The following is an 18488-nucleotide window of genomic DNA, read 5'->3' on the forward strand; positions in this document are numbered from 1 at the left end:
CAGTAGAGTAGATACTGCAGGTCCTGTAGGTCCTGGAAGTTTTCAGACTGACCTGTTCCTGTTTGTCTTCTGGAATATTGTTGATGATGTTCTTTGTAGGCAGCACCAATGATATACGTTATATGAACCTGAGGCGTGTTCTTGTAATGGTGCTGTCAGGGTGGGGAGGTGGCTCTCCACTCTTCAGGAATCATCAACAAGCAGGCAGATTTTGCCAGCAGGTGGCTAGCCAGAGATTGCTTCCAGGCAGATGTAGTACTGCATCACTGTTCCATGATTTCCCTCCCAGTGTCTCATGCTGGTTTTGCTAGCAAACAAGCCCCTTTAGCACATTTGCTGTCAAGGCAGATAAAGCTTCGTTGTTCTTGGCTGTTGTCTTATTCTAGAGAAATGGAGGTCTGCTTTTATGCCTGTCTGTATATTTATTTCCCCTTTTTTTTCTTTATCCCCAGAGCCACCTCCAGGATGGGTAAAGATAAAGTCACCCTCATTCAGGTTGCTTCTTTCACATTCTGTTTTGAGTGCCTGACAGACCTGTGTAGTCTCAGTTCTAGCACCCAAGGCTGTGGGCCGACTGATGAAAATGGATAGCTGATGCTCCAGGGGTGCTCCTGTTACCAACATGGAAATAACAGAGTGCACAAATTGAACAGTCATTAGATAAAATTGTTCCAACTTTATGGTCAACCTGCATATATATAGCTGCAGAACCATGGTATTAAAGTTTAACTGAGGGGATATTACATACCACCCATATTTACTGTTCAAGACCCCTCCCTGCCTAGGACTAATAATGGAGCAACTGAGAGTAGCCTTGTGCTTCAAGCCTGACAGATCTGAGCAGTGCAGCTCCGGGTTTTGTTCTAATTGTGTTGTCATAACTGGATCATCTGAAGGTCAAGCTGTCTCCTCTGGGGATATCAAAATGGATATTCTATCTTGCTGCGTTACTAAACCTGCTTGCAACATCTTCCATTAAACATGGGAGCAGCTCTGAAAAGGCCCAAATGACTTCTGTCACTTCCTTCAGTGGCATGCTAATATCTGAGGTCACGAGACATGGTGTATGTTGGGCTTGTGAAGGTGTCAAGCAGCATCCTTTGCTTGACATCATGTTTGGGGCAGATGGCACGTTCAGGAGAGCAGCACCACAGACTGGTGAGTCCTAGAGGTCTTTATTCCCTCTTTTTCAAAGGAAACTCGGTCACCGTTATCCTCTAGTGGCATGAACACTGACATACCAGAAGAGGATGGCTGGTGACTGCCTAAACAGGCAGATCCTCACAATAACGTAGATCCCATAATCTGTCCTGACATTAGCCTGGACTTTTCAGAGCCCTCAAGAGATTCATGTACAGAGAAACTGGAAAAACTTGTGCTTGCTCTGTTTGCTATAGCTCAGATAGACGTGCTTTTGTGTCATAGATGGGTGGCCTTTGCAGATGTTAAACTCCAGGTTCACTGCTGAGCCTGCCTTAGAGCTACTCTTGCATTCATTAAAATAATTACTATTTCAGCTCTGGTTGCCCCCAAGCAGGGAGCAATAGAAAATTAGAAAGGTTTTGGAAATGGGCAACGAGCAGCTGAAGGCTTTGGGAAAAGATTTTACATTAAGAGGATGGGGAAGATTGATATCTTTTATAAGAAGATGGCTAACAGGTACAGAGTAATGAATGGGCGAGAAGATGGATGGGGACTTCTGTTCCCACCTGCTAATAATACGGAAGTCAGATTACAAGGAGGTGAATTCACTCCTGATGAAAGGAACTATTTGTTCACAACCACTGTCTGTGAAACTCGTTACTGCAAGACAAGCACTGGGGCAAGTAATTATGAACTTAAAAAAAAAAAAAAAAAGAGGGAGGGGGTAAAATTAGACCACTTGGAAATCCAAAGCAGCTGCAAAGATTAGGAGAACTTTGGTGATCTGAAAAGGTGTTAAGTGTATTGATTAGGGGATTATAAGGGTAGGATTCTCATCCAGTTTGTTTGGGGTTTTTTTTGCCCTTCTCTGGGGTTTTTTCCATACTCACCTATAGCAGAGTTTGTGGAGTGTGTTATAAGCCACTGCCCCTCAGAGACTGCAAGATAGAGTGGCTGCTGCCACTGCAGTCAAATGCAGTAAATGCGTGCTTGCAAACCACCTTTTTTGTGTCAATCTCTTCAGGATTGTTAAATTCACACATAAATTAGGATGCTCTTGCTTTTCCACTAAGTTACAGTCCTTCACAACTTGTCTTAGATCTGGAATGACGCTTCGCCTTTTGAGTACGTGCTGGGGGAGAGGCGGGTGGTTAAAGTTAGATTCCTTCTGACAGTAGGGATTTAGAAATTGCTGCATTGGCTCAGCCCTGGGATCTGCCTAGTCCAGGGCTCTGGATAGCAACAGCCAAAATCGGGTATTTGAAAGGACAGCGTGAGGCCACACACCAGATTACTAAAACAGAAAGCTGCCCTTTTATATCACTCCTGTTTGTCCATAGAATTGGAAAAGCAAAGGTTGTGAGTTTGTTTGATCCAAGAGCACAAAAGCTGGAAAATCCTGCTGCCTGGCTGATCCTAGTTACACGGGTGTTTTGTATCCTCCAGGAAGTTACTTATGTGCCTGTTTTCTCTAGGGGAAAAACTGAGATGTGCTCACCTTAAATAGCAAATTTATATGGTGGCATTAAGTTGGTGTAAAAAGAAGTAATATTTGTGTGTAGCCTTACAGCCTAATTGTGTAGAGGACACCCACAGTGGGGTTCTCACTGGGGAAACAACCCTGGGCTGGGCTGGGCTGGGCTGGGAGGAGGCAGCAGCAGTGGTCACTGGTGGGGGGCTGGCAGCAGCAAATGGGTGTCTCTCTCTGACACTGCTGCAAGCTATCTGGCTGGCTGGGGAGGGAGGGGGGGGGATGCTGTTCTGGGTTGAGTTTTTTTCCTTTCCTTCTTGTAATTTTTTTCCCCTGATGTTGCAAATTAGCATTTGTAAGAATGTGGTTTTTCTCTCTCTTCTGAAGTCCTGAAATTGCTGCTAAAACTGCTAGTAAAAAAGGGATTCCATGAACTCTCTATGGATAAAAACTATATTCCTTCCCTCCTCAAATATTCTAATGTGCTGAGCTCCAAAAGCCAAAGAGGCCAAAAGCTAGGGGTGTTGCCCCTCTGTCAAATACCCGTGGAGCTGCTGCCAGCCCACGTGGGAGTGGTGGTGGTGTCCCAGTCCCCCCCACCCTGGACAGACAAGGACAGCTGCTGATTAAAGTGAAGCAAAAAAAAAAAAAAAGAGGTTGCTGAACTTTCAAAGTGGAGGTAGAAAAGGGAGTTAAATTTAGATTACCTTCTGCAGTGTCATCTCCTACACTGCTGTGGAACTTGCTGTACTCCTTACTTGGGAGAGGACAAACAAGACATGCCATCCTGGGCAGCAGATGATAAATTTGTTTATAAGCCTTAATTGCCCCTTGGCATGAAAATATGAAATGAGCTCAAGTCGAATGAGAAACCTTCCGTTGGGGCTAGTTGTGTTTTCCTTGGGGAGAGGTGGATTAAAATGTCTTCCTATCACCCGTCTGATGCTGCAGAGGCCCAATCCTGGTCCTGCCGAAACCAGAGGGGTTGTTGCCATTCCTATAGTAGGACGGCTGTTACCTGGAGGGGCTGAGAGTTGAACAATGCCTTAGGAGTTGTTTACTAAAGAAACGGAGCTGTGGTGGTAGGCAGAAGGTGGCACGGGAACGCTTTGGGTCTGTGAAGACTTTACCCAGGTCCCTGGGGTCTGGAGGTGCTGGGAGAAACCCCAGTGGGTGCCCCTGGGGCTCCAGCGCCGTTCGCAAGCAGCGTCAAACGTAGCTTCCTCCTCAAAACCAGATTAAATGCCTCCTTTTGCTTAGTGAGGTTTAATCACCACTGAGGAGCTGTCAGCTCTTGCCAACATGTTTAATAGATTCCCCTGCGCTCGCAGCATCCATTTAGCAGAGAGGAGGTGGCTGCTGCCCGGCCGCGGCTCCCTGCCAGGGTCCCGCACGGCAGCGCTGCCCGGCAGCAGGCAGCTCCCGTTCCCAGCGAGCTGCCGCCTCTCTTAAGGCTCAGGGCTGGCTTTTTTTTTTTGGGTTGGTTTTTTTTTTTTGCCTCTTTTTTTTTTTTTTTTTCAGAACTGCCTGACCTGATGTCATTTCCCTCTTGCAAACACCCCGGCTGGGCTGCGTCTGAGATATGTCACGGGGAGTGGGAGGAGGAGGAGGAGGAGGAGGGGGAGCCAGCGAGTGCGTGCAGTGTCCCAGGACCCTGTTTACTTAGCATTCCCAGCCGAGGAAGCCCTGGTTTAAATAGGATCGGAGGAGCGGGCTGCCCCACAGCAGATGAGGAAATGGTCACTGTGGGGCTTTAAATTCCTGCCTTCCCATGCGCTGGTGCAGAGGATGAGCCTGCAGAATGCCTTTCCTCCTGGGTCTCAGACAGGTAACCAGCCTCGGTGCAGTGGGAGCTGCTTGCTCAGGTGGAGGATGTGACTGACTGCTTTTATTTTTATATTTCCCTACCCCAGGAAGCGATTTCTGACTTTCCCAAAACGGAACCGTACACACAGCGCTTCCCCGCCCGTGGTGCTTGATTGGGGAGCGCGGTAGCGTGAGAAAGGCTTTTTAATAGCAAGGAAGGAGTAAAACTGCAAGCTGGAGAAAGCAACTCTCTTGTTGTTGCGGCAGGGGGGCTCTTTGTGTCGTGCTGCGGTGCAGTTTTTATTTGGTTGGGTTTTAGGGTACTTTCAGCAGTTCTTAAATAAGGAATTGTGTTTACATTGCTTAAAAACATGCCAAACTTGGAACCGTTTCCTTGTGCGGGCAGTGTTTTGAGCGTTAAACTGCTGTGTGTTGGGTTGGTTTTGGTTTGGGTTTTTTTTTAAAAAGAGACTTTTACATAAATCTCATCTCTGACAAAGGTCACCAAACGGAAAATGACGATGGGCTGTGACCCCCACCTTGCTGACTTTGTTATAATCGTTCTGGGAGAGGTTAAACTTGGAGAAGAAACTTGGGATAATTTAATAGCTGGTAATGTGGAGTGGAATCAGAAACGGTAGCAACTGCCCAGCTGCTCCCCGCTGGAGGAGGTGCCAACTATGTGTTCCTAGGCTCGGGGAGAGCAAACCCTTTTTTTGGTCTGAGAGGCACGTCTGTAGGGGAATCTAACTGTAAACTCTTCCCAGCACTGCTGGGATCTGCAATCCGCAATAAATAGATACTGCATGATATCAGACTGTTGCTTGCAGTTTCTAATGCAGAATTAAAAAACAAAGATGGGAGTGCAGCATATTTTAAACTACCTACTTTTGAGTTGTTTAGAAAGGAAGGCAAAAGGGCTCAGAGCACACTGCTGAGTAAACAGTGCTCTCTTTTTCCTTATCAGCTCGGTTTTTGGTGAAATGCAGCTCCCTCCCCTCCCTCCCTGCTGAACTGAAAACAGTTTTACATAGGAAACTACCTCTAGCACAATGACCTTCTGTAACTGAATGCAGTGGCTGTAATAATGGTCTACTTGTTAGCACTCGGCAAAGAGACTTTCCCTAAAAACTCCGAACTCAACCAGAGAGGGAAATTCGGGCATGAAGGCTGAATGGCTTTAGGTAACTCTCCACTTGCAGCGAGACGTGACTGGGCTTAACTACTGAGTCTCAGGGGAGTGTTTTTCTCTAAAGTCCCTACTTCTAAATTAATCCTTTTTGTTTTAGCGAGCTGTTGGGGGTGACTGAGGTGCTGCATAAGGTGTAAAACCAGAAGTTAGGTGCAATTTGGTTTCATTTGCTCGAACTGCAACCATCTGGTTATCTCAGGGGCTGCGTGGTGCTTTTTCTCGGCTTGCAACGTTTCGGCATTGATACAGAGGCATTGACAGGAAGCGGAAAAAAGGTGTTGCCTCAAGAACACAAGAGCAAAGCTCTTGACTATTTTTATCCACTGATGAAGGATACAGTGGGAAAAAGCTGCCTGCACGGCTGCTTGAACTTTGCTTAGTTTTAATCATCCTGAGTCTTAATAATTCCTTAATAATTCGTAGACTTTTTAAAAATAAATAAATAAAATGATCCCGATGATCTCTCGAGGTCTCTTCCAACCCCTTTGATTCGATTCTATGATTCTATGATTGACCCCTGCGTGCAGATAGTGTTCAGCGATTGCTTCTTCCACTTCTAAAAGAGCGGGTTGGGGTGGGGTGGTGGTGAAGGCTTGTTAGTGAACAGCGCTATTTAATTAGAAGTGTGAGAGGAATTCAGGAACATCTTGTCACGCATCCGCTTCTATTGTCTCTTGTGTTTGCACTCGGGCTGTAAACACTTGGTTGTCTGGGATGTCCTTTCTTCTCCTTCCCACTCAGCCCAAGGGGTGCTGATCCTGGGGTGCTGATGCTGGGCTGCGCCTCGCAGGCTTGAGGTGCAAGGTGGGGTCTCTTCCCCCACGCTGCATGGCGAGGAGGAAACGGTCATGGTGAGAGTCTCATCTCTCCGGGACAGGCACCCCTTGCCTGCCGCAGCACTGCACAGAGCTGCTGCTTCTCCTGGGTCTGCCTTCCCTCTTCTTGGGGACCCGGTGGCGCGCAGCACGGCAGATGGGCTGCCGAACACGTGGTAAAAATAGGGAGCTTGGCTTGTTGGGGTTTTTGTTGTTGTTGTTTTTGTTGTGCAGTGGGGATGATGTTTAAATGCCTAAAATGCTAGGTCAGCTCTCTCTGACACCGGCGCAATGTGGGTGTTTAAAGCTCCCGTCTCAGGAAACGTGATTGTGGATCTCAGCTTTCAGTTTTAAGCGAGCATTTCCTCTTAGGGTTGCAGGTGAAGCAACATGTTCTTCTAGTTAGCTGCTTAAATGTAAAAGGGGAGGAAAAAAGGCTAAAATGTTGGATTCATAACTTCTTCAGTTTTAATTTAACTGCTGGAGGTTCTCAGTGTTGTCATCTGGTTGGTGGTTTAAAACAACAGAACTTGAGACAGCCTCCTCAAAGCTGTCATTTCCTAGAAACATCTCTCTCTAATGTGAAAGGGCTGGGACTACAGCTGGGAAGCTTCTCGTAGGTGTGAAGCAAGTAAACACTTTCACATGGCACTTAATGCGAATGTGCAGTTCGTGGAGCCTGAAAGTGAAACTTGTGATAAACAAAAATGAAACCAGCTGTTACTGAGGTATGTCAAAGGGTCCCCCAACTGTGGAAGGACAGTGTTCCTTTAAAGATTGTTGGAATGTTTCTCCCAAAAGAAATGGATGCAACAGCTAAAGGTTAATAAAACCTCAGAGGTTCTGCATCTACTGGGGGTGAGGATGGGTCTGCTGATTAATCATGGTGATTTCAGTGTAATTCTCCTGGTGCTACCATTAGCAAAGCAATCAATGTTGTGGATTAAAATTCCCATTTTGGAGATCTTTATTGTGCCCAGGACAGCTCACAGGCATCATTTCTCCCCAACTTACTATACTTTTTAAGTATTTGGATGTTTGCACTTCACACATTTTTTTTCCATGTTCAGCAAAACGGAATTTGTAGTGGGTGTCTTATGAAGAAATGTCCAGACTTGATTTATTTCCTGGCCTCAGTTGCCTGTTGTAAGGCAGGCTTAAAGGAATTTATCCCCTGTCGTGCTGGCAGGGGCTGGCATCCAACGTTCCAGTAACTCTCAGCAATGAAAGCCGGTTTCATCTTTACCAATGTTACGTGCTTTCATTAAATTGAATCCACCAAAGGCATGGAATTTGCTTAGATGGTGGATTTTTGCTTTTACATTCCAAAGGACTAGTGACTGTAGTGTTTATGAAGATGGGAGAAGGACCAGAGGCGTCAGGGTGTGGGTCAGTCCTGAGCTGCTGTGGTAATTCAGGGCACTCCTGTGTCCTTGCTGTGATCCCACCTGCTGTCCTGTGAAAGGGTCTAGTGGGGGTTTATTTTTAATTAAGATGAATATTGGTTAGGAGCTGGGGGGTGGCTGACAAACTGGGAATTGAATTAAACCCTATGGCAAGATTTGGCATTTCAGCCTAATATTTTCAATAGCAATTTTAACCTACCGCCACTTGAGACTCTTCTTTGACAGTGATGCTCATCATCTTTGGTAGCTTTGTGTTTGCATTCTCATGAGCTACTGCAGATTGACTTGGCTAGCCAACACTAGGGATAGTCTGACATGAGTCTGAGTAAAAGCCAAGTGGTGCATCATAGTGAGCATCCAATACAGATTTTCCCTGTTGGCTGTTTCTAAAGTATGTAAGATGCTGACAGCCACTTCTGTTCCGTTTCTCTAGGGGCTTCAATAATATATATTGTCCAAATGCTGATTTATAAGTTACTCAAAATACGTAATGTACAGCATTTTTTCTGAAGATTGTGTCACTTAAACCCATCCTGCTTGGTTGTTACGGGTGCAGCTGGGTACTGAAAGGAAGGGGCTGCCTCCTGTGCTGTGAGTAATGAGATTAGTGAAATAACTAGGTCAGGATTTAGCCTTTTTTTTTTAATTATTAAATAGAGGCTTATTACCAAAGGCCCCTGTGAGAGCTCTGAAACCAGAAGGTCTGGAGTGGTCACAGGTTGAGCCCAAGTCCTGTTAAAACCAGTAGCATCTTGCCCTGCAGCGGATGCCAGCTTGGCAGTCTCCCTTCAGCCTGCTGCTGGGCTTTTCACTGTGTCCCCCTGATTGTGTGCCTGTTACTCAGCTCCTTACTCACCCCTGTCATTCTGCTGTTAATCCCCATCTCTTCCAGTTCAGACAGTAATTTGTAGTGTCTGAACAAAAGCTGTATTGAAGTTTGGGAAGTACAGGAAATTAGAATAGGTCTAAAAGCGTCTAGAGGTCTAAATAGGTCTAAAGGGTGTGTAACCTGCTGTCAGTGAATGCAAGTCCTGTTTCCAAGTGTCTTTCAGGGTGTTGGTGTGTTACCAAGGTTAGGATGAATGCTCTGGCAGGCTGAATGACACACAGAGGCCATGTAAATGCAAGGTGCTCATATTTAGGGTAATGAAGGCCAGATTTATTCAGAAAGAGGAGACAGAGCGAAAAGCTAAAATGGTTATTAGATCTCTGTGTGGTATCAGTCACTGCTGGTTTTGGTTACCTGGTTAATGCCAATTGAGGAGTCATCTTTTGTAGGTGGTTCACTGCCAACTATGCACTTTTGAGCGTGGGCTGTGGTGTTTGTTGCTGCAGTTGCACATATTAATTTTCAGCTTGGAAAACAGCCACACTGGTCTGAGATTTCCTCATCTTCCTCTTTCCCCTTTTTGACATAGCAACAGCGTTCCCAGGTTAAATGCTGACTTTTCAGAGTAGAAAAGCTTGAAGTGCCTTGATCCTTTTGTTGTAATGATACTCCACTGTCAATTAGTTCTCATTTCCCCCTATTTCCCAAGTTGGCTTCAGGCACAATAAATCCTAACAGATTTACAGGTATTAAAGCCAACCATTTAGTGCTGAAAACCTTTACAAAAGTAGGATGAGGAGGTCTGATTCCATCCTTTCTTGCAGCAAGGAGCAGTTCAGGCAACCTACAGACCTCCACGAATGCCTCCTGTCTTGATCATACCCCAGATTTTGACCTTTAATTTGTTGTGTAGAACTCCAGCAAAGGTCCAACATTGAACTGGAAGGTGGAGAAAATAATTGGGTTTTCTTGCCCAGCATTGACGTTAATGTTTGCGTTAGCTTCAGATGTGACAACATATGGCGCTGCCTTGAGTTCTCTTATACCTACCACTGCTGGATATTTTAAGGATTATTTGTAAAAGTACTTGACAGCAAAAGGGTGCTCCTGACAGAGTTGCCAGCATGCTGTGGGTTTATCACAAATGCTAAATGTCAACAAGAAATAAGTGGGAAAAAAAAATTTATCTTATTTTTGTTCAAAGTTGCTTTATAAAGTTTATGACAAGTGAAAGTTAACCTGAAACACCACATCTAAACCATGAAGAGACCCTCCAAACACACGCCAAGATGGGGCCTTCCCAACACAACTGGTTTAATGAGAAAGAGCCTGAGCTAGGTTTAACAGGGGCCCTCAGTTGGGTTGGGTGAGGAGAGAACAGACTCCAGGACTGTAGGGCCTTCTCCTGAAAGCTTCCAGCTTTCGAGTGTGTCAGGGATCCAGTGAGTTCAACCCCTCAGATGTGCGTCAGCTCACAGGGTGCTGGCAAGGAAGCAGTGATGCACGTGCAGTCTGGAGTACGTGCTGCTCTACAGGACAGAGCAGATCCCTTGAAGTTAACTGGAGATCTCCTGGGCTTTGCAGGTGGGAGATAACGGATGGCATGTTCGGGCTGCTTAGTTGCAAAACAGGAATATTCTGCTCTAATGGACTTGAATGCTCTTTGAGAGCAGACCCGTGTAGATGCTGCTTAGTAATCCTGTCTGGAGGCGTCTACAGTTAGCTGAACCAGGGCTGGTGGGTAGAGATGTGCTTGCCTGGACAACAAGAAAACAAGACTGTCCTACAGCAGGGATGCCTGTGCTGGAATGTGATAACCACTGGCGATTGGGGAAGAAAGTGCTTTCGGAAAGAAACCCTCCCTCTTCCTTGTTTGTGTAAGACTACCTAAAAAACCCAAACAAAACCTCTTTGCAATGGTTTGATTAAAAACTCTATGCTACTGAGAACAATAAAAATGAGCGTTAGAGGCATTAATAGAAGTGGAAATTAGAAACAAAGGCAGGTCAATAAAATGTGCCTGCAACTTTGCTTCTAGGAGACTTTTCCCCCTCATATATACTTTTCTTACTTACAAAACTGCTCCTTCAGTCCTTGCCTTGTCCGTGCCTGTTGGTGTGGAAGAGGAAATAATGTGCTTTCATAGCACGAACACTTGCAATAGTGTTTCCAGGAAACATTTAAGCTGCTGATAACTATATTGTTGATACGTCTTAAGTAGTTACCCTTTGGCAGCGTGTCACAAAGCATGAATGGGAGAAGGAAGTAGAAATAATACAGCACTGATGGTATGAAAAGTGCAGGCTGGGATTTAATTGGAAATGAAAGCCTGATCAGAGTGCTTGGCAGTAGGCAGAAGATGCCTTAAAAAGAAATGTTAGGGTCTCTGTCATGGTCTGTACTGATGGCAGTCCAAGACATCTTCTTTGGCTTGTGAAATGGTGCAAGAAACTGTTTGGTGGCTCAGCTTTGCACAGAACTGAGCCTTAAGTGGGGAAGGGAAACTGAAACACGCAATCTGAAGGAGACACCTGAAACGTGTCCTGAAGCAATGCTCTTTCTGGCAGGACCTTTGCTCCTCGGCTTTTTCTGAATATTTGTGGCCTTTGCGTTTTATCTCTTTCCCTGTGCTGGGTTGAATAACCTAGCGTTGGAGGTAGCTGTGCTCTGAGCAGGGGTCAGGCCATGCGACCTGCTGGGATCCTTTCCAAGCCAAATTATTCCTTGATTCTGTGAAACTGTTTGGAAACAAGGGTGACATTTCTGGGTCTGACACGTGGCACTGAGTCTGACGGCTCCGCGTTCCCAGAAACCCATTGGTGGCTGAACTGGCAGAGGGCTGCAGAAAGGCTCCAGAAGAGCAGTGTGGGCTTTGAAGAACATGGCTGGTGGCCAGCACTGCAAGGACTTTGAAACTCTGGACTTTCTGAGCTGTGGGAGCTGAAAGGTAACTGTGAGGCTATCCAAAGGTACAAGTGCTTACGCATTAGCGAGGCAGATGATTTCGCTGGACAGTAGATGGAAAAGCAGGATGTTGATTGAAACTCGATCTCCAAAAGCAGGCAGGAACAACCTGTGGAATACCAGCCTAGCTGCTGAGGATCTTCTGTTCAACATGCACACCCATCCCCTCATAGACCTGCTTGCCAGCTGAGCTAACAAGCAGCAACCCAGCACATAAGCATAGGGCATTGCGGAAAGGTCATTACAAATACAATAAGGTCAGCATGAGGGAGTCAGGAAGTTCAAATAAAAGGATTATGTGATAAAAGCTTCTGAAAATAGGACTGCTGCAGGTTCTTAAATGGGGAAAAATACAGTGATGCTGAAGCTGTTATAGGTCGCTGCTGCCAAAAGTTGCCAACGTGTTCCTTACTGCTGTTCTTCAAAGCAGGCAACACTGAATGGAAATAATTTTTGGAAGCAAAGATGGGTGGTCAAGGACAGACCAGTGCTCTGATGCAGAGGAGTTCTGAAACGGCACCATGGGGCTCTGTGACTAGCTCCATGTGATTCAGTTGCTGGTTCAACAGGTCGCATTGATCTTCATGTGTCACAACCTCAGCCAGTCACTTTCTGGCTTGTGCATTATCAACAGGATTACAATTTTGCAATGGGATCTTAATTTCTCAATTCTGTTGATACAAGAGTCAAAATCTATGCTGTTTGTCAGTTACGTTAACTCTACAAGGCCAACAAAAAGGAGGGAAAATGCAAATAAACTAGTAAGAACAGATAATAGATGTGTTCTGATTTACTTTTGCTGACTAAAACTACAATTTTTGGAATTAATAGCAGAAAGTGCTGTGCTAGCTCAGCAGTGTCTCCTAAAAGTTGCTGCCATGCACCACAGTTAGAGATGGAAACACCTCCTTACCCTATAGGAAAGATTTTGTCTCTTATTGGCATGCAGTATCTCAAGACAAAATATAAAAGCTTTAGCTACCTGTAGTAAAACAGTTGGAGCAGTCTGTTCAACCAAATGGTCTTCTGAAAAACCCTATCCAAAGTTGGTGTGACTTCTTAGGAGAAAAATGCTGCATGGGATCTTCTCTGTTGAAACTTACGTAGTAGGAGGTGGTTCTGCTTTGAGAAGGTGTGTTGCTGCTGTACTGTGGGTGCTCAAGTGAGGGACCCACGTGCCCAATGTTGGGCAGATACGGCTCTGACCAGGAGTGCTGCATGTTAGGGGAGCACCAGCACTCCTCCAGATCCCAAAACAGACTGAGTCTTCTTAAGAACTTAGTGCAGGACTCTGGCATGGAAACTGCTGCCTTACGCCACTTGTTTGGGGCGGCCCATAATTTGGGGTGGACTTTGTGCTTTGCTCATGGAGTGACTCCCCAGAGGCTCGTGAGGAGAAGCGTGCCCGTGGTGCCCTCACGTAAGAGAGGAACAGTGCAGCTCAGCACGTGGTGGGATCCACCGCTGCACGTTCCTGTAGCCTGCTGGCTGGCTTTGCTGCTCTCCCTAGCTGGTTGGGTTCGTTGAGGGTTTTTTAATTATCTGTTTGTGGTTTTGTTTTGATTTTATTTCTTGAAAGGTGGTGCTTAAAAAGTGAGTTCTTTCAACATGTCTTTCAGTATAAGCCTCCACACGTTTTCTTTGCCTTATCATAAATGTTTAGTGAAATAAAGTGGGAATGTTAGTCTTTGCTGCAGGTTTGTTTGCAACATCAGTGTTTTAAGATTGGTGTGTTTCTTAAGAAGCTGTATAGTGTATTCTAACTTCCAGGTTGCCCCAGAGAGGATGTACAAACCACAGCCTGTAAAATGCTTCTGGTTTCCTGTGTGTTGTACTTTTTCTCACCCAAGTTTTCAGACTAGCAGGAAAACAGGGACTTATGTGAAATGGTGCACCACGTGAGGACCTGAGACCTCAGACCATAGTCCTTCCCATCTGAATGTCCCGAGGACCTGCTGGGTGATGCAGTACAGCTGATTTGGCTCTGCTCCTGGGCTACTTGGCTATTCCAGGAAGAAGTTTTACAGGAATGCTGATCTTCTATAAAGCACATAGCTAATTATGAAGGAATCATTTTAGATTGGAATCTTGCAGGAACATACTGTAATTATCATTTAGATCTAAATGAATCCGAGCAGTCTTTTCTCAAGTTAAAATGTTCTGTTTATTAATGCAGTTCCCCCACTTGGCATTGGGCCCCAGTAATGCAGCAATAATGTGTAAGATGTGGAACGAATGATACCTCTTCTTTTAAGAGGTTGCTTGGCTCCCAAAACATGGTAACTTTTTAATGGTGAAGGAAAGGAATGATGAGAAAGCAGCACTGACTAGGTGTTAAAGCAATGTAACTCACAGATTTGGAGGTACTGGGCTTTCTTCTGAACAGTCCTGTGTGGGTTTTGGTGATCCTTAGCTGTGTTTTAACCTCTATGTATTTTAGAATTTTGCAAGACCATAACTTGTGACTTTTCAAATGCTTGCAGATCATTGACTAAAAGGTTACATTTACAGAAGGTACTGACAAAGCATCTTAAAAGTGTGTTTGTTTAATTTTAGGACAAGGAAACCTGCATGGGTGTCAACAATCAAAGTTACATATGTGAAACGGGCCACTGTTGTGGACAATCCCAGTGTTGCAACTACTACTATGAACTCTGGTGTAAGTCCTTCCATTTTGTATGGCTTCCCTTCCTAATCTGCATGGCTCTTGTACCATACTACAGGTCTGGCTTGTGTCCCATGGGGTTTTATCCAGCCCTTGTTATGCATTGCCATTGCGTTTCACTGCAACACCAACCAGGGTTCACCTGATGTGGCATGGGAAATAGGGTTGTTACAGTGGGCATTACTGTTTTTTTGAGGAGTAACGGGTTGTCTTGCCATGTTTGTCACAGGATATCTTTTTTTTGGGGGTTTTCACTGATTTGGACAATACTGAGGGTGCTCAAAATAACATTGTATGTACGTGAGGAGCCCGTGCTTGAAGGAGAAACGCCGATACGCACAACACTAGTTTGACACGCTTAAACAGAGACTTCATTCAGTATCTTTTATCATATTGCTTTAGTTCTTTGCAAGAATGACAGATTAAATTTGATTTGTCTTTTTAAGCTGCTCTTTTAAACAGAGGGGGCCAGGACACTTACTCTCTTCAGGACACATTGTGTTTGGAGCACAGCTTTTTGGATGGAGAAGGTCTTGGGCAAATCCTGTGGCCTGACAGTGACTGAATACCGTGGGCAGTGAGGAATGTATACTGCCAATTGCAACCCTCTAGTCTTCTCCTTCCCAAAATCTGGAATTTAAAACTAGCCGTGTTTTCTAGTGAGTGGTTGAGTGAGTGTAACCACATCCCTTTAGATGGCAGCAGGCAGTCAAAGCAGGTCAGCAAACTTCAAAGTTACATGGGAAAATGGGAAGTTGGAAGGATAGAAAAGTAAGAAATGCTGAATTTTAAAGGCAAACGTTTAGAGTTTTGCTTGTCTGATTGTGTCTTCCTTTCTTGAGGAGGAACACAAAGGGTTGAACGGTGATGTTGCCATGCTATTTGTACTGCCAGGAGCCTAGGCTGAGAAGGCATATGTTTTCCCAGAATTTGGAAATGTGGAACTCTGAATATTGTACACCCACATTAGAGACTGGAGGTATTTTCTTACCACACCCAACGATATCTTGTAGTTTTTATGCAACTGTGCTGTCTACTTAATCCCACTGCTGTGCCCACAGTTTCACTTTCTCAAAGTAGTGTGTGTGGGGAAATCTATTATACATACAGAGAGCGTCACTTAACCTGGATCCAAGGACAGGAATAGCTGACACTTTATCCTTTAGTCTGGAAACATGCTTTTACTTTTCAAATTAGCCAGTGAAGCATGGAGGTTGTGGTTGTAAATTAAACAGGACTCTAATAGATTCCTTCAAGACACACTGTGCATCGGACTGCAGTGGCTGGGTTGGTATTAATGGCAGGATTTAAATGTACTGCAGACCTTCTGCAGCAGCTTTATTTTCAGAAATCTCCAGGCAGTTCAAGAAACAGTTTGGGACTTGGTGGACAGCTCTGGGGACCCTAGCAGGCCAAGACAAAGGCATGAATGTGTCTGGCTAGGACTGCCTGCTTCAGATGGCAGCAGTCAGCAGCACAGGCGGAACAGATGACTGGAATTTGTTCGGACTCTATGGGATGCGTGGACAAAGCAGACTGGGGAAGGTCAGACCCTGTTTTGGATTTGTGTGGGTGGGAATGTAGAGGAAAAGGCATGTATGCAAGGGCTAATGGACCTTGTGGCAAGCAGGGTCTAAATTGAGCATGGAATATAGCTGCAGACTGGAGCTTGTTGCGCAGTCACCGTGTTTCTCCCATGGACACCTTGGAAGAGAGTCTTAATGGAATTGTGTGCAAACAGCACGGTCCTGAGCAACCCCCCTGCCATTGTGATGGGATGACATGACTCTGCTGCCTTTGTGCTCCCACTGTGGCACAGGCTTTTATACTTCGTGGTGCCGGGCTGCATCATAAAAGTTCTTGGAGGATAGAACTTCTATGAAGATCCTGTGAAGTTTGGCTTGTTGAGTCTGGAGAAGAGAAGGCTCCAGGAGCACCCTGGAGCACCTTCCAGTACTTAAAGAGGCTACAGGAAAGCTGGAGAGAGACTGATTACAAGGGCATGGGGTGATAGGACAAGGGGGAATGGCCTTAAGATGTAGGAGGATAGATTTAGATTAGAGAAGAATATCTTCCTAATATCTGTGGGTGTGGTGAGGCCCTGGCACAGAGAAGCTGTGGCTGACCCCTCCCTGCCAGTGTTCAAGGCCAGGCTGGGTAGGGCTTTGGGCAACCTGGGCTAGTGAGAGGTGTCCCTGCCCATGGTAGGGGGGGGGACTGGGTGATCTTTAAGGTCCCTTCCAACCCAAACCAGTCTGTTATTCTATGAAAATGAAGTTTTGTTAGAAGGAAGCCGACAGTATTTCAGGCTTCTCTCTAGGGCAAGTACACAGGTCATGCTGAGATCACAAAATAAACCTATTGGTGGCATACACTGCTGGATAGTTCCTCAGGAGGAACAGGTTTCAGTCTTGAGATTCACATTCCTTCTGCTTTGCAGAGCATCACGTACCACACTGAGATGAGTGGAGTAATGCCAACATGAGACCTATTCTTCTAGGCTTTCTGCAAATTCAGGCAAACAGCCAGCATCAATGAAAAATTGGTCGATGTTTTCAAAGCTTGTTTTGCCATTATGAGTGATAGAAAAGGGTTTCTGGGATTGGGAGGGGAGACATAAGGGACCATGTCCTTTCAGTATAAGAAAACTCGTGTTCTAGATCTTGCCACCATGGCTGCAGAACTTACCTGCTGCTCCAGGAACTGTTGAATATCTTTGGTAGGTACGTGAGGTCATGCACACCTGAGACCTTCAAGGGGAATAGCGGTGATAGGATATGTAAATAGTCTAGAGCAGTGACATGATGGTGTGGAGAGAAACAGCTTTACATGGCTGGAATAGGTTAGCTTTTTTAAAGTTATTATTAACTTTGGTTAATGAGCAGTTAAGTTAGCAGCACCTTTTAAGGATGGCTTCACAGTTCTATGTTTTAACAGGTGTATGCATATGCTGAAGTAGCTTTTGAGAAGTGTCTGTTCCTCTTGACCTTCTTAGACCACTGGTGCTATAGTGTGCCTGAGAACAGACCACCTTCCTAGTCCCCCTGAATTAAACCCTGGATTTATTCTCCACCACAGCTTTGTGGAGAGAAGCAGCAGAGGAGGAGGGTGGCATTTGAAATGGAAAAGAAAACTAGTCTGTCTTTGCTGGACATGCCTTCTGAAATGTGATCCTGTCTTGTGGCCACTTGGAGTTTTTCCCATGAAAAGGATCTTTTTCCCTGTTTAAGAATTTGAGGGAAGTTTGTCTTTGAAAATGACTGATCTCAGCATTTCTAGACAGCAAGCAATATTGCAGTAATTAAAAACCAGTCCTTGAGGGCAGTGGATTAGGATGCAAAATCAAGGTATTATTTTGTTAAGGGGTGGAGTGGAGGAATGGAGAACATGATATGCCAAGCAGGTGGACAGCCCGTGTTTAAAATTAGATAACAGCCCAGTTCAGATTCCCCACCCATCTCTTATTAATAAAAAATAGTGCCATGTTGCCAAATAATAAAACTATATCCAGATTTAAATATATATAGGTGTCATATATATATATATGCCTAATATATAAAGGTCTAATTAATTTTTAGCTCAGCCTTGGTAGTCTGGTAATATTGGGGGGGGGGAGTGGACTACATCTTTTAATTTTCTTAGAATGGAATCATAAAAAGTAAAAGGGAAGAAGGGGCTTCACTGGTGTATTTCCTCATGGGGAAAGGTGTGTGATGGGGAGGTGGCTGAGCTGGTTCAGCATTTTAGCCTAGCAGCTTCTTTGGGCTCCCCAGGGAGCTCACAGTCCCCAAGGGAGAGGTGGTGTTCTTGGGAGAATGGCAGCAGTCTCTGCGTTTTGCTTACTAACAGTTTTTATTCAGGTCTGGTATGTGATTGTGATTTGCTGGAGTTTTCTAATGTTGGCCTTTGGCCAGGCCTGACAGGTGTCTTACAGCACAAATATGCCCAAAAAACGCTTTTCAAAGCAGGGGAGAGGAAGGTAATTGAGGGTTGCAGGTTAAGAGTAACTTGAAGTGTGTGATACAGACTGAAAACCAAATCCAGGTCTCCTGACATCCATCCTTGTGTCTCCGCTTGCCTGTTGAGGACCAGCATGAGATTAGGCTGTCCCAGAGGCTCTGAACACAGCATGCAAAGCGGTACCAAGTATCTTGAGTGGTGTGTTTGGAAGAATAGGATGGAATAGCTTCAGGAGTC

At 45.2% G+C, this 18488-nt stretch overlaps 1 protein-coding gene across 3 annotated transcripts in view; it reads left to right on the forward strand.

Moving 5' to 3' along the window:
- WBP1L (WW domain binding protein 1 like) overlaps positions 1 to 18488 on the forward strand; it is a gene marked incomplete at its 5' end in the record, with an annotated part of 58598 nt that overhangs the window by 29311 nt on the left and 10799 nt on the right. The window contains 2 exons of one of the 3 annotated variants that reach the window (XM_084265353.1): positions 4197 to 4442; positions 14183 to 14285. In XM_084265353.1, the coding sequence (XP_084121479.1) occupies positions 4416 to 4442; positions 14183 to 14285 (130 nt within the window). Of the gene's footprint in view, positions 1 to 4196; positions 4443 to 14182; positions 14286 to 18488 lie in introns of those variants that run through there. The other 2 variants (XM_084265352.1, XM_084265354.1) reach the window with 2 other exon arrangements.

Source organism: Gallinula chloropus, assembly GCF_964237585.1.
Source record: "Gallinula chloropus genome assembly, chromosome: 5".
In the NCBI taxonomy this organism is placed as follows: domain Eukaryota; kingdom Metazoa; phylum Chordata; class Aves; order Gruiformes; family Rallidae; genus Gallinula; species Gallinula chloropus.